The sequence below is a fragment of the Xiphias gladius genome, chromosome 1, assembly GCF_016859285.1.
Source record: "Xiphias gladius isolate SHS-SW01 ecotype Sanya breed wild chromosome 1, ASM1685928v1, whole genome shotgun sequence".
NCBI classification, from domain to species: domain Eukaryota; kingdom Metazoa; phylum Chordata; class Actinopteri; order Istiophoriformes; family Xiphiidae; genus Xiphias; species Xiphias gladius.
In genome coordinates, this window is record NC_053400.1 from 23,544,041 (window position 1) to 23,559,917 (window position 15,877).

The following is a 15,877-nucleotide window of genomic DNA, read 5'->3' on the forward strand; positions in this document are numbered from 1 at the left end:
AGTGTTCCACACTAAAGAAAAAACCGTCAGTCCACATAAAATCAACGTTTTACAGTAAAAGGTTGTTCAAGCAATAATTAACTGTGAAAGTGCATTAAAAGTGCATTATCATGATCTATTAGAGCTGCACTGCTGGTAAAAAGTCTTCATCATCATCAATAACGTTCAGTCCCCTTCAGATCGACCACTAATCGGAAATGGTGTACGAAAAGTGCTCAGGAAACAAAGTCCCATTCAGTCCATGCACTGTAGCCTCTTACGAAACCGTGCAGGTGGAGGACTTGGGCGGCTGCTCCAGGATGGATTCGCGCCGCAGGTCGTTGGGCAAAGCACCATCCAGGCCCCAGACTGTGAGCTCGCCGTAGATCCCCGTCTCGATCATCTCCTCCTGCCAGGGGACAGAGATGTTGCCGGAGGCGAACTCGTCAAAAAAAGCCGTGTCCTTGTCTTCCAGCTGCACACCTTTAACCGTGGAGAAGGCTCCGACGTTATCGATGTCCTTGGCATAAACTGTCTTGGAGTCTGGCACGAAAGGGGGTGTGAGGATCCCTGAGGAGACACAGCACAGAAAAATGCACATGTCAGGCACTGTGATCCGGGAGTTTTCTTATTTTCCCCTCTCTTTTTTTTCGCCTTTTAATACGCAATCTATCACGAAAAGACAGACACGGTTGGTCAAACGTCCCAGTCTGTTTGTGCTAACTGAAAGTCAGAGTCTGCTCTTTGCACATGGCCTTCATCAGCATATTTTACAGAATCGATGCAAACACATCCTATATATACTCTACAACAAGGTTACATGTATAACCAGACTCATAACTGACCAGCCTCTGAAGAAGACTCTACCCCAGACACAAACATTTAAAAAAATTTCCAATGTTAAAAAAAATGTAACATAAACAAACAAAACTACCACACAGACGACCCCAAAACAGTGTTAGAGAAATGAGAACAGTATTTAATCCCTGCTCAAAACTTAAAATTTTCACTGAAACAGCAGCTAGAAAGTTTGGAAAAACAACCTTGGTTATTATTTAAGAGGTTAACGTCACGACTTTGTTGGTCTATTATTATATACTGGATTAACCAATAAATAATTGTAGGCCTTATTTTCCTTACTGCATTTCTGTCATTCTTTGATTCATTCTTTCGAAGGTATTGTATTGTATTCTATGTGGTATTAAAAGGATCTTTAATTTAATTTGGTTATGAATGCAGAAACCCTGCATGAAATTCAGAAAACCTGCAGTTAAGGTATTTTCACATGAAAAACTGTCAAAAGTAGGTATTGAGGATTAAATATAGGTTATGTCCAGTTGCAACATTGTAAATTATTATTAAAAATCCATACGAAAGCAGTAGAAAATATTGGAATACTTTCAAAAACAAAAGCAGAAAGTAAATAAAACTGTGAAAACAATAAAAAAAAAGATGAGTGTATTAGTGCAAAATCATACGAAAACTAACTGGTAACGACCGAGGAAACTCTAAGTTCCCCATTTTTCCACATTTGCTTCTGTCTGAAACAGACCTGCGTTCAGTTTCCTCCAGTTGATTTCGCTGAAGAAGGGGTGCGCCCTGAGCTCATCACATGAACCGTTCTTGAAGCCGAGCCTCTTGTCGACCTCTTTGCACAGCAGACCCTCACAGATGGACCGGGCGTTCTCGCTAAACTTCTCTGGATAAGTTACGGGATCGTTCAGAATCCGCTTCTTCACCACCTTGTTCTCCACCTTCAAACAGAACCAGAGCGATGAGCTTCTCTTTGAAAACCTGCACACGTCACATTAGTCCAACTTCAACACATTGTCACCCTTTAAAGTCTTATTTATTATTTATCTGCAGGACATGCAGATAAATAATAAGGCCATTCAGGTCAATATTCATTCAATCATCTGAATACGCCTAACAATACCACTTTAAATCTTCTATAAAGTAAATATATACATGGATGTACATTTATAGCACGACTAATTTGTAATCAAATCTGTAAATTTAAAGTTTAAATGAAGGCTCAGGGCTTCATATTTCACGGCAGTAATTTCATTTTCATTTACCTTCTCTCCTCGGGTCCTGAAGGGTCCCTTGGCAGCCAGAAACTCATACAGAGTGACCCCCAGAGTGAAATAATCTACAGAGTAGTCGTACTCCTCTCCTTTCAGCAGCTCTGGAGCCATGAAACCTGCAGGTGAGAGGACACAGGTCATAACCTTTCTGTGAGGGACGAGACGAAGAGGACCCATTTCCAATTTAAACTGCTAAACAGATCTGTACAAACACTGGATCTGTACAAAACTAAAATCCTGAGATCAAAGAGCCACTACAGCTGCTACTAAAACACACATTTGCTCAAGTTCTGAACCTACAGTTCTGAAGTACTTGTAATTTACTTGAGTATTTCTATTTTTATAAAACTTTACACTTATACCACTCTGCATTTCATAGGGAAATATTGTACTTGTTCTTGCTCCTATAAATTTTTACAGCGTCAGTGACTGGCAACCGTGCAGAGTTTTTACAAATATACTATCTACTAGCTAATATATAGCAGTACGTAATATAGTAGCACAAATATACAGTAATTTTTGACATTGCACCACCTGAACTGGCTACCAGGGCCTTAGCCAGGATTTTAGATACACTGAGGCCAGAAGTCAAAATTCCCACCGAATAAAACCCCACCCAACTGAGAAAGTTTTGACCAGTCACCAACCAACCTCTGTACAATTTTTTAAAATAACATTTTGCATTCTATTTATCCATTAAACTTTTTTATTTTATATTTTCTGTAAATTTGATCTCCCTCCATTATGGTCTAACTGTAGTTTCACAGATTTTTCTCAGCAGCGGTCTAAGTCCGACAAAGAACGCCAAATGCCTGTGAGTTCAATGTATTTTGATTCTTCGTCAAAGTCTGAGGACTGAAACGTCGTCTTGATAAAGTGAGTTCAAGTGATGGACAGTCTGCGGGACTCTTTGGTTTTCTTTTCAAAACATTTAATCTAAAAAAAATTCCGAATTTGCCTTTAAAAATTAATCAGAAAATGTGGGCTATGTGCATAACTGTCGAATGTAAACTCCTCGTTGTGCCTTACATGACCAAAGTATCCTCAGTGATAACTATGGCCCTGCTAGCTACAGCATAAAAATGCCAGCTTTATGTTACTGTATTAATAATTTGAACACATAATGAAGTACGTTCTGCTCCCAACACTCAAAGTAAAATGACTTTAAATACTTCCACTATTCAAAAATCATTTTTATTTTAGTTTATCTAAATTCAATATGATAACCCGATATGGTTTTTTATTTGTAGAAAACATGAGATAAAACAACTATGACAGATTTAGCATACAGTATATACTGTGCTTATACTATCTATTAATGCAGATATAAGCATGGATTCTATTTAAGGGCAGATTTTTGCTCTATTCAGTCGTTGTGCTCTTTTATAAAGTTGCTGGGTAGTTTGATTCCAGTCATTCAGGTAACACTGGTTAGGGAGGTAATAGCAGCTACTGAGTACACAGTATACAGTACACTGCAGGATGTGGAATTACATGAGACAAGGTAAATGTCATATATTAATTGCAGAGTTAGAAAGATAAACACTGGAGAGCTGTGGGCTTTGTGGGTGTGGGTCTTGTTCACAGATCCTGCTGTTAAGAACAACTACAACCAGGTAAATGTCAGTTTGGTGATATATATATATATTTTTTTTCTGCACCTGGAGTTCCAGCGTAGCCCTTGATTTTGAACTGATCGTCGGCAAGTTCCACGGCCAGCCCAAGGTCAGAGATACGGACGTTACCTGCGAGAGCAAACACCAGGCCTATGTCAAGAGCTGTGCACGTCACAGATACGAATGTTGACCTGCACTCTACGTCTCTGCCTCGTTAACCTGTAGTAGTGTGATAACTCAAAGACGTCCTTGTGTTAGATGTAAGACACAGTGTGTACTGTTAGTGGGAAGTGTGTGTGGGTGGTTCAGTGTGTTTATACAGACCAGCGTGTGTGTGTGTGTGTGTGTGTGTGTGTGTGTGTGTGTGTGTGTGTGTGTGTGTGTGTGTGTGTGTGTGTGTGTGTTTCAAGGTGAGGGACTATAATTTGTAGGCTGAGGGGTTTAAATTGAATGGTTTGGAAGGAATCGTTCAACATTTTAGGAAATGTGCTAATTCATTTTCTTGCATGTCTGTATGGTAAATATGAAGCTGAACACCGTTAGCTTAGCACAAATACCGTAAGCAAGGGGAAACTGCTAGTCTGGCTCTGTTCAATACTCTGCAAAGTCATCCCGTAAAACCACAACTTGTGATTTTTACTCTTTGATTTTCGTCTGAATTTAACAAACGAGATATTCCGTGTTAATTAGTGAGCTTCTCTGGTGCTTTTAAGCACATTGTGTTACCTTTGGACAGAGCCATGCTAGCTGTTTCCCCCTGCATCCAGTCTTTATGCTAACATTAAGCTAAGCTAATATTCTCCTGACTGCAGAGTGGAGCAAATATTCTCATCTTACTCTTGACAAGAAAGCAAATAAGCAGATTTGTCAAAATGTCACATTAAAGTTTTACTCAAATATTCTAGTGGTCAAAATATTAGACAGTACCCCATAATTCACCGTTTAACTCCCAGATGAACCAAAATGGCCTCTTGAATGCATAAATTACCTCTAAGTGGGCAAATGATCTGCATCTGTTGAGTTACATTACCTCAGTCTGACAGTCATATAAATTACCGACAGCACAACATTGAGAAACTTGCGCAAAGCACTAAAAACTACATCTTTCTTTCTAGTACACGAGTGTCCGACCTTGATTATCCAGCAGCACATTCTCTGGTTTGAGGTCTCTGTAGATGATCCTCTTCTGGTGGAGGTGCTCCAGGCCCTGGATGATCTGCGCAGCATAGTAGCAAGACCTCGGCTCATTAAACCCCGGGTTGTTTTCATCCACGTTATAAATGTGATACCTAGTGGCATAAAGAGAGAGGACTCAGGATCATGTAAGGAAACATGTACAGTGCACACATTTCTTTATACACATACTCTTTGCTTTTCAAAGGAGACAAATGCAGTGCACTTGAGTACCACCCCGTGTACTGTAAGCAACGATTAATTGATTAATTGGTTAGTCAATTGGCAGACATATAATCAGCATCTATTCTGATGGTTAATTAATCGTTTCAGTCATTTTTCAAGCAAAAATACCAAATATTTGCTAGTTCTAGCCTTTCAAATAGAATAATTTGATGCTTTTCTTTGACATATACCATAGTAAAATGAATATCTTTGGAGTGTGGATTGTTAAACTGACTGTTACTGAATGAAACAAACTATTTAAATATATCACATTTGGCTGTGAGAGGTTATAACAGCCGTTTTTTTTTTTACCATTTTCTGACATTATATAGACAAAATGATTAATCAAGAAAATAATCAACAGATTAATTGATAATGAATACTAGAAGGGCACTCAGGAGAGCGCATACCTCCGCCAAGGCCAATGTCAAACAACATAAACCAGACTTCAGAGAGAAAAATTAAAATTCATTGTAAATGTTCCAGATCTGCCCCAAAATTTAATGGGTTCTTCCCTGGGCCATGCCACATCCCTTCAACAAGTTCAGTGCTAATCGGTTCAGTGCTTTTTGCATAATCCTGCTGATAAACAAACCAACAAACAGAAACAACTGAAAACATAACCTCCTTTTCTAGGGTAAAAAGTCATTAGTTGCAAGCCTACGTACATTATATACAGGTTTATACAACAAATAAACATTATATGTGGACATTTAAGCCATTCATCGGAAAAAAAGAAAGGGGTTGTGGGGAAACATCAGGAAACAGGCACTGTGAATCATTGATCCCATATTCTACACTATTTTAAAATGTAGTATATTAAAATGTTGATTCTTAATATAGGGTTGCATTATATCTACATAAGATCCCTTTGGCAGAGCCTGGGAGGATGTAGGATCAAAGGGAGAAACTGAAATATGGGGATTAAAAAAATTAAAAAAATACTGTTAGTAGGAGATGTTGTGGTCAGGATATCAGCGAGCGAGAGGGAATGAGATCTCACCTCAGGTCTCCTCCGTTCATGATGGTCATGACAAGACACAACTCTGTTTTTGACTGGAAGGCATACGCCAAAGAGACAATGAACCTGCTGTGAACGCGAGCCAGGATCCTTTTCTCCACCATCGCCCCCTACAGGACAGGAAGCGACAGCAGATATGAGTTGATATTTACAGTGTTTACAGCACTCGAGGCTATTATCGTCTTTACTGGGCACAGTGATGACACACAAATATTCCTGTCTGTACACGTGCACCATTTGTGCATCAAAACGTTCTACGTTATCAACGAAACAAGGCTAAGCAAGTCTAAGTAGTTCAGCTGGACTACATGGTCGTCATATTTCGCCTTAATTAACTCTTTCTTTCCATTTCCTTGCTACTGAAGGTCGAAGAGTCGTAGGAAAGCATTGTCAGGCTTGTGGCGTACAGAGAAGGTGTGATACGATTGTGAGAAACGCTGACGTCCGACACTTAAGAGGTGGCTGCACAGCAGCATTGCAGTCATGACTTAACATCCAATCAAGGAAGTAATTTTACACCATGTATGATTGCTTTTGAACGTACGATTTCAGAGCACCATATATATAAAGTTTCATGAGAACTTACGAAAATAAAAAACAACCAAACAAGAAAACAACACAACACTGTAACAGCCTGCAAATTTGCAGTGTAATTTTGTTATATGAATCATGTAGAAATAAAACAGCAACCTGTTCTTACGGATACTTAAATGTAGATACAGGCGAAGAAAACAAGAAAGGTAATAACCGGGCTTTTTAAATGAAAGCAGAAATAAATTATTCTCTAAGCATTTTTGTAAATAGTGAGTACGTACAGGGAACAATACTGGGAAACAATACTGAAGTTTGGGAAAAATGTTATTAGCAACCTTTTTTCTTACAGTGTAATTAAAGAGTAAAAAGGAGAAAAATGGAGTTCATAAATGTGTAAAAATGTATAAAACTATTAACATAATAATTTATAGTTTCCTCATTAAACATTAGCCACCTACATCTATACATGGTATTATTACTTGACTTCATTATAGTTTTTTTTCTCCTCAGATAACAACATTTAACTACCAGTAGGAAACAGTAGGTATTTTATCGATACCTGATTCATGCATCAAAATCGAAACTGTAAATTGCAGGCTGTATTATCAAGTGTTACCCAAAAACTTTTAAAAAGATGAGGTAAATATTAAAAACACATCTTGTGTGTGGGCAGCTCGATTTCCACGTGAGATACACTGTTGCATCTAAACAAAGCTTGTTTTCCTCATAGTCAAAAGTCAAATACAGAGCTAACCAGCATTACTTTGACCATATTTTACTGTATTGACCCTGATCACCCTGGTGTAGCAATATCAGTGTCAAAAATACTGTAAAGCGAGTTACACAGAAAGCATATTTTTGTTTAATCTGTCAGGATACAGTGAACTCACTAGATAATTTTAGTAACATTTTGAGGTACTGAAGCCCCCCAAGTGACATTACAGGCACCTTGTTTCTGTTTTGTGGACTGAGTACGAGATTACGGAATCCACTCCTGAGCTGCTCCATTTATAAACATGGCAGGTTTGGCACTTTATAAGGAGATCAAAATGTTCTAATGCTGAGGGCTAATCATATAAGCCAAATGTGCCTATCGTCATCTGCAAGGCTCCATGTTATTACTGACTGTTGTTTAGAGGGGCGGATTACTCAGATACTGTATATAAAAGACAAATTAGACCATAACTCATGTTTCCAAATTCCAACCACTGCACAAACTGCAATTTATAACAGCCCTGGGTAATAATCTTGATATCTGTAATCTGCATCTACAGAGTTTTTCACTCTTTCTCTGATGAGAAAGGGTTTGTCATGATGTACTTACTTACCTCGAAGCCTTTTCTCTTCTTCAGCCTCTTCTTGTTGAGCTTTTTGCAGGCGTAGAGTTTCCCCGTCGCCTTCATCTGACAGGCAGACACTTCCCCAAAACCCCCTTTCCCCAGCACACGAAAATCCAAGAACCAGTCCTCTCCCATGGGCTGCATCTCCAGCCACTTCCACTGCAGAAACCTTTTCAGATACATACTCTCCAGGAAAAAAGTGTAGGGCACTTCCTTGAGAAAGTCCATCACATTGTCCGTGGTCTCATTGAAAAGATCATCCCCGGCCTCTTGGTGTTTCTCTTTGACCTTTGTGATGCCGTTTTCTGGCAGGAAGGGGCAGAAATACTTGGCATCAGGCTCCATGTACCGGGACAAGATTTTGCCTGCTTTCTTCACACGATCCTCATCCTCAGCCATGTTGTACTCCTCAATATCCTTCCACAGGCGGCAGGGACCTTTATACTCATTGTTGGAGTCTAGGAACTCCTGGAAGAGACGTTTGCCGATGGGCTGCTCCACACAAACAGTCTGGAAGCCCAGGTCTAGACTCTCCCGCAGACCCTCGCACACCGTGATGTGAGGCAGCTTCAGGCGGGAGTGGTACTTCTTGTCTCGATTGGATGCAGGGTTGGCAGTGCCATCAAAGCTCCCACGGGCTGAGATGTAGGCAGAGTTGGCCACCACTGTTGTCAGGCCACCAATATCCATGGTGACACAGCGGGAAAGAGAGGAGGAGGGACGGAGAAATGTGCGAGACGCAGCAAAAGCTAGAGAGAAAAGCTGTTACAGGGATATAGAAGTGAAAGTAGACGACTGGAAATTAGTGCAGAGAAGAGATGGCAAAAAGAAGATGATGGTAGCAGAGAAGCAGATGATAAATGACTGAAAACCAGATAAGAACAAGATGTGATATGGTTTTTTTCTTCCTCCAGTGATTCAGAAGCTGAGTGTATCATACATATGACCATCTGCTCGCTGCAGAGAGTCACAGACAGTTAAGTGTTTCCCTGAATGAGGCTGACACACATGCAGATCTCCCTGACTCATCGCCTTTCCACAAGGGGATTTATCCACTATGTAACTCTGTAATGCTTTATCCCATGCAGGCCCATGTGCACGCTGCAGACGAAGAGGAGGGAACAAAGAGTGAAACGAAGGCACATGATGGAGAGCAGAGACAGAAAATGAAAGTGAGAAGGAGAGAGGGAGAGGAGGAAGAGATGTGGTGTGCGTGTAGTGGGATGGTAATGAGAGGAATGCGGCGAAGTTGAGAGAGAGAAAGTGGCAAAATAGCCGCTGTTACAGTGAGAAATGAGAGAAAAGAAAAAAGTGTTCCCAGTAGTACTGCAGACCAGAGTAATGGTCTTGTACTCTTCTGGTCTCACTTTGCCGGTTTTAAACCTCATCTCTTTCTATAAAACCTGCAAACCTGCAATGAGTCTAAAAACACAGGTGTTGAGAGAAATTAATTTCTTTGAGATACAAGTAGTACTAACTTTATTGTGGTTTCCACTAATGATTCCCTTCAATGGTGAGGTAACAGTTTTTAGCCATGCTAGCACGGCTCCAGTTGCTCTGTTAGTACGTGGATCCACCACTTTGGTCCAGACTGAAATATCTCAGCTATTGGAAGGGCTGCCATGAAATTTGGCACAGACAGTCATGTTCCTCTCACAGTGAGCTGTAATAATTTAGGTCTGAATTTCAATCTGCCCTTACTTTGGTTTATGATCAAATACCTGAAAAACTAATTACATCCCCATCAGCTTCAGTTGCACTTTGTGTTTTGTGCTTATTTGCAAATGTTTCCATGCTAACACACTAAATGGTGAACATGAGATAAACATCACACCTGCTAAACATCAGCATGTTAGCAATGCCATGCTACCGATATAGCTCCACGGAGCTGCTAGCATGGCTCTAGACACTTAGTGCATTATTGGGCATATGGTTTAGAGGGAACAAGAAGTAGAAAATTCAGGTGTCTTTCCCACTGCTAGGACAGTTAATTAATTAATCACGATGGACATAAAATTGCTGAACATTTATGATAATCAGTAATGATTAATGTTGTTTTGCAGGCAACAGGATCATCTACCGGCATGCTAGCACCTCTGTGAAGTTTTACTTTAGCACAGTAGTGATTTGTGCTAAATGCTAACATCAGTACACTAAAATGATCACAATGACAATGCTAACATGCTTATGTTAAGCAGGTATTACATTAATGTTTACTATGTTCACCTTCTTAGTTTAGCGCTTTAGCATTCAAACGTTTGCTATTTAGAACTCATCACAAAGTACAGCTGAGGCTGACGGGAATGTCTTGCAGATATTTTGTCATAAACCAAAGAACTGGACAAATTGATTTTGATCTGATGATGACACCAAACATTCATGTCCCCCCCCAAAAAAACAGTTCATCCTCTGGGGGTCACCAATGTCTGTACAAAATTTCACAGCAGTCCATCGACAGCTGTTGAGATGTTTCAGTCAGGACCAGAGTGGTGGAACAACCGACTGACCAACATTGCCATCCCCTTCAGCCATGCTGATACATTTTAATAAATGTGCAGAACATGAATTGGTTCCAGTTTATTTGATGATTTGCTGCTTTTCTTTATTTTAATAGCTGTAAATATTTAAAGATGTCCCACTCAGTTCCGGGAACTTGATGAGCAATTATCATATTTTTTTTGACTCTTCATGTTATCACACTTAATCTGTGATAACATTGTTACAATGTATACCTAAAATTTATTCTTTATTATATTAAGACTTGGTTTATTTTTCAGTACGCTGCCTGGCTGTTCAAGGTGATCCTGAGGTTTCCCCAAGGAGTAAAGGACGTTGTTGCTGAAGAAGGAAGTTCACCTGTTCCTATGCTGGCCTACCTCAGCGTCCCTACCCCTTGCATGCCTGTCTTATCATGGCCTTATAAATAGTGAATAAGAGATAACACCTACATCACACTCTGGAATGAAATCCAGGGAGTGACTTTTAGCTTTTACCGGGAGAGAGAATGAAACAGGGGACAAGACATACAGCACACACCTAAAAGGGCCTCAAAATCTTTGGGGAGGGACAGGAGAGAGGATAAAACAGATATTACTGTTTGAATCTTGATTGAGGGAAGGAAGAAGAGAAGTAAAAGGTAGAGCTGAGTAAAGGAAAGAAAAGGTCTGCTGTGGATCCTGGTCAGCACAGAGCTTCATCATGGCCACCTTGAAGGAGAAGAGGACCTGTGGGCAGCGATGTGAAGACTTTGGCCGTTTTGTCTGGAACTCCGACAATGGGACGCTTATGGGAAGAACACCAGAGAAATGGGGTAGGAATAAAATAATTACCCTCATTAACAACTCCGCAGTGCAGTTTTTTTGTTTGACATATGTTGTCTAGTTCTTTGAAACATTTCTCTTTGCCGTATTGCATCATTTTTCATTGCTAGTGACCAGTGCTGCAAAACATTTAGGGAACGGCTACTTTATCTCACCAGCAATGACTGAAAAATACTTTAACAGTACTTTATCCTAACAACTCTTTTAAACACAAGTTGAATCACACTGAATCCTTACATGAGCCAATGTCAAGAAAAATCAAATATTGTAAAATTTGCCAAACTTGTAAATTGCATCAAAAATGTGTTTATATTATTTTGCCCCTCCGGAACAACTGAGATTGACCTTTACAATATCTGGTGTTTCTCTAGTAAAGACTTTCTCAAATTAAAGTTAAAGGATAGATTCCTTTGAGTCTGTCTTAAAACAGTAGTCAGATGCCCGTATGTACATCCTATGATTTCTGGATCTTTGTAGTTATTTCTTCCGTCCATTCTGGCCCTGAGGTGACTCACCATTCATGCACTGTAAAAATCAGGTTAATTCAAGTGGGCAATACATCCGAGTCACGTGGGTATCTTTCTCGGCCAGTATGGACAGGAACAAGGATTACAGCAACCTGGTATCTCCTTCAGTGCATCTATGGGCAGTGGAGAAAGAAGCAGCAATACTTCAAGATAAATATACTCCATACAAGAAAAATATGTAAAATTATATAAGTAAAAATATAAGAAGTACTCATTATGTGGCAGAATGGCTCTTGTCAGTATTATATGATCATATACCATATTACAATAGTGGATTATTATTATTAAAAGCTTTCATTGGAAGCATCATTTTAATGTTGTAGCTGGTTGATGCGGAGGTATTTTGAACAACTTTATATATTGGTAGGTGGTTTAATCTATAACAGAGCATATTGGCACGTGAGTATTGTATTGAGATAAAACATCAAAAATTCGGACCCTGGCCTTTAAATCGGTTGGCTCGAGAGGAATTTTAAAATTAATTTTTGAAACAGATTCACAAATTGGAAGTGCATTCATTTCAAATTAAACTTGACTGTGAATGTACTAAAAGACAAACACACACACGTGCTCAGCGACACATCATGTACCACTGTGTGACTTTTTCTGTCCTTTTAATATCACCACAGCGAAGTGTATGTTTGCAGCCTGTGAACAGGAAGAGATAAGCCTGCTGTTGTAAGATTAGCTTTGGCTTTGTTTTGTTTGATCTTACAATCAGATTAAGTTCAGCTCATATTGATGGAGGACACCTTGACCCCTGCAAATATAGACATACACCTTTGTAGCCACACCCAAAACCCTGCTCTGCGTCCTGAGTGTTTTCATTTTAACTGCCTCGCTAAATACAGGAAGGATTTTTTTTATCCTCCTTCTTTATTTTACTGTACATTATTTTGCATGCTCAAATGAAAACATCTACAACACCTATCAAAAAGAAGCTTTAAAATGAGCCTTTTTACAATATCAGAGGGGCTCTTGGACAAAGAGCGGCAATGTCCCCATGAACATGAAACCCTGACGATGTGTGTTGATGAAAAAACAAAAAAAACAAAACTCTGTATCTTTCTCTCTCCTTCACAGTGTACATCAGTCTGTATTATGTGGCCTTCTACGTGGTGATGACGAGCCTCTTTTCTTTGGCCATCTATGTGCTCATGTACACCTTGGATCCGTACGCCCCTGACTACCAAGACCGGCTAAAATCTCCGGGTAAACAACAACAACAACAACAACAAAGAGTTAAGACAATAATAAACTAAACCTCAGTGCCTCTTAACCAGCTCTCTGTTTGCTCGTTTAGGGGTGATGGTCTGGCCGGACACTTACGGAGAGGAGGTTGTTGAAATCAGCTACAACACATCAGACAAGGCCAGCTGGATGGAGATGTCCAACATCCTTCATAAGTTCCTGAGGCGTTAGTATTTATTTGGTGGACAGTTATTTAAAATTTGACATGGCGAAAATTTCAAAAAAAGACATGTAAATCTTTCTTTCTCTCTCTCTCTCTCTCTTTCAGCCTACAACGACACCAAGCAGCTTGAATGTAACAACTATAACTGCACTAAGGGAAAGTATTTCATCCAGAAAACCTTCTCTGCCCCTCACCAAACAAAGTGGGCATGTCCCTTCAAGCAAAGCATGCTGGGAGCCTGCTCAGGTCTTGAGGATCCGACCTTTGGCTACAACAGCAGCACGCCTTGTGTCGTCATCAAGATGAACAGGGTACGCTTAATTAATAAACATCCTTCTGAGCGCTTTGGGAAAACTTGGATCTTTGCAGTACATAAGACAAAATGAAATCACATTCAATAACCATGACAAAATGTTCTGTTTTGTCTCTGCAGATCATTGACTTTTTGCCTTCTAATAAGACTGAACTTCCTCCATATGTCAACTGCACCATACTGGTGAGCAACAACTGCGTATACTAATTTTAGCAGCATTGCATTAAAGAACATGGGTCTGAAGTTTCACATATAATTAAAAGGGGTACACCACTGATTTAGGATATTGGAAGGCTTGTGAGAGACAAATCAAAGAGAGAATGATCATAACTGATGCAGCAGAGACAGGGATATGCTGATTTTTAATCCCAGCATGGGTTAGGCTGCAAAAGCACTGGATCCTGCATTTCCCATAATCCAACTCTTTTCATTAGAACCTCTCTGCCTGGTAAACATCCATGTCTTTCAACCCCATTTCGTAAGACAAGCTTGCATTATAAATTTGTATGCTCCGAGCTAAGCATTAAGACATTATACAGCTTTTTCACAAGCTGAATCATGATAGGTAAACTGATTTTTTTTTTTTTTATATGTAAAATCAGTTGACCTTATCTTTAATAAGATACATTTTTTTTGGTCTATGTTTGTTTATAGGAGGGACACGACAATGTGGCCAAAACTGAGTATTTCCCTGACAGGGGAATTATGGATCTCTCTTATTTCCCTTATTATGGAAAACTGGCACAGGTAAGCAAGAAAATCCCACGACCACTGAGCACGAGTCTGTATCGAGAGAAGCTTACGTCGTTAACAGAAGTTCTCTGGATGATCAACGGGGCAAAGCAGCTAATGGCCCCACACTTGATTTGTAGCACTTGGTTTGTTGTAACAAATCCATGGTCAAATGGTAAAGGCCTTAAGGCGGCTCCTGTATTATTACCTGTGCCCTGTGTCAAAAAGGCTGGATTACAAACTGGGCAAAGTGGGCCACTGCAGTGGGATCCCAGAACCTCCATTTAAAAAAGGGTTTTCCCAAATTTTATCTAATCTTTTGTGTGATCTTGAGGCTCTGTGTCAAGATCTAGTTTTAATACGCTATCATTCCAGTTGATACAGGGCTCGAATGGTACATATTCTTAAATAAATTTGCATTTAAGTAACTTATAACCAAACTGAGTTAAAGAACATGGGGCATAAATCCGACCCTTGTTGCATATTCTTAAATAAATTTCCCAAATTGTCAAACTGTTCCTTTAAGTTTTATCAATATGTTATCCTAGGGAAAAAAAAAATCAAACACATAACAGTAACCAACAGTCTGCATTGTCTTCTGACTCCTTTTCCTCAGCCTACCTATGTCAACCCCTTGGTGGCTGTTCAGTTCAGCCTGGTCGGAGAGAAGCACGCCAAGATCCAGTGCAGAGTGGTCTCTGAAAAGATCAGCTACGAAAACTACCATGACCCCTACGAAGGAAAAGTCATCTTCTACCTCAAAGCAGTGAAATGAGAGACAGAAAAGAAGATCCTCAGCTATCCCAGAATCATGTCACCTGTCAGTATCAAAGACAGAGCAGGTGTCTACAGATCAATAGTGATTCTGTCTCTTTAAAAACCTTTAAACTACTTGTATTCAACTTAACCCGCCATTATAGGCCCACTTAAATCTCTGTGCTGTGCGGTGCTTTTATAAACGTGATTTGCTTTGCTGAGTGATTCATGAACTTCTTTGTATTCTGATTTTTAGATTTTGCCATGAATTAAACAGTAAAATCTATAAATCTAAACGATGTGTGAGGAAAACTCATTTTGAGGAGTTATGACTGACAGATTCAACGAGATTCTTGAGGTGAATTTAAGTTAAAAAAAAAAAAAAGCTAAATGTGTCCTACGAAGTTCGTGACAAATGCAACTAAATGAAACGATAAAGTTTCTCAATAAAAATTCATTCCAATTTCAGTTTGGTCTCATAAAAGTATTTAACAAAGTTGCCAGCTCAAGCTTTAGGGAAGATTTATTTTCAGTTGGTATAAGCAAAATAAGCTAACCTATCAATTATGAAAAATAAAGCAGTATACCCCTAAAAATCTACTCAAGTACTGTCTGTGGAGTATTTGTGCGCTCACTAATAGGATGATGATGGTGATAAGGTTTTTCAAAAATCTCCTGACTGCAGAGCTTGTGGGTTATCAGCTTACACAGTACACACACACACACACACACACACACACACACACACACACACAGGCTTCTCTTTTGGTTTCAGTGCAGTGGGTATGAAGAGGGAAGATAAATGCAGCTTCCTACAAAAGCCTTACAATGCATTCATCA

General features: G+C 39.6%; 2 protein-coding genes across 3 annotated transcripts; one reads left to right on the plus strand and one right to left on the minus strand.

Moving 5' to 3' along the window:
* Positions 1-256: 256 nt before the first annotated feature.
* grk1a (G protein-coupled receptor kinase 1 a) lies at positions 257-8,665 on the minus strand. The gene is made up of 7 exons (XM_040131135.1): positions 7,964-8,665; positions 6,084-6,211; positions 4,814-4,971; positions 3,728-3,811; positions 2,058-2,182; positions 1,532-1,733; positions 257-549 (listed from the first exon to the last, which is right to left on the minus strand). Exons 1-7 carry the CDS (start codon positions 8,663-8,665, stop codon positions 257-259), a joined length of 1,692 nt encoding a protein of 563 aa, XP_039987069.1.
* A 2,274-nt stretch (positions 8,666-10,939) lies between these two features.
* LOC120795460 (potassium-transporting ATPase subunit beta-like) lies at positions 10,940-15,416 on the plus strand. 2 transcript variants are annotated; one of them, XM_040137411.1, is made up of 7 exons: positions 10,940-11,285; positions 12,906-13,034; positions 13,126-13,239; positions 13,342-13,547; positions 13,670-13,732; positions 14,204-14,296; positions 14,898-15,416. In XM_040137411.1, the coding sequence occupies exons 1-7, from the start codon at positions 11,174-11,176 to the stop codon at positions 15,054-15,056; spliced, it is 876 nt and encodes a 291-aa protein (XP_039993345.1). In that variant the 5' UTR covers positions 10,940-11,173; the 3' UTR covers positions 15,057-15,416. The 2 variants fall into 2 exon arrangements, with proteins under 2 accessions (XP_039993345.1, XP_039993339.1); XM_040137405.1 differs by having other exon boundaries at positions 14,204-14,972.
* Positions 15,417-15,877: the final 461 nt, after the last annotated feature.

Coding starts and splice junctions, on each gene's coding strand:
- grk1a (XM_040131135.1), bottom strand. CDS start 8,665: ATGGATATTGGTGGCCTGACAACAGTGGTGGCCAACTCTGCCTACATC. Junction 4,972..6,083: donor ATGAACGGAGGAGACCTGAG/GTGAGATCTCAT, acceptor TTATGCCACTAG/GTATCACATTTATAACGTGG. Junction 3,812..4,813: donor TGTGCTGCTGGATAATCAAG/GTCGGACACTCG, acceptor TTGCTCTCGCAG/GTAACGTCCGTATCTCTGAC.
- LOC120795460 (XM_040137405.1), top strand. CDS start 11,174: ATGGCCACCTTGAAGGAGAAGAGGACCTGTGGGCAGCGATGTGAAGAC. Junction 13,240..13,341: donor CCTTCATAAGTTCCTGAGGC/GTTAGTATTTAT, acceptor TCTCTCTTTCAG/CCTACAACGACACCAAGCAG. Junction 13,733..14,203: donor ATGTCAACTGCACCATACTG/GTGAGCAACAAC, acceptor GTTTGTTTATAG/GAGGGACACGACAATGTGGC.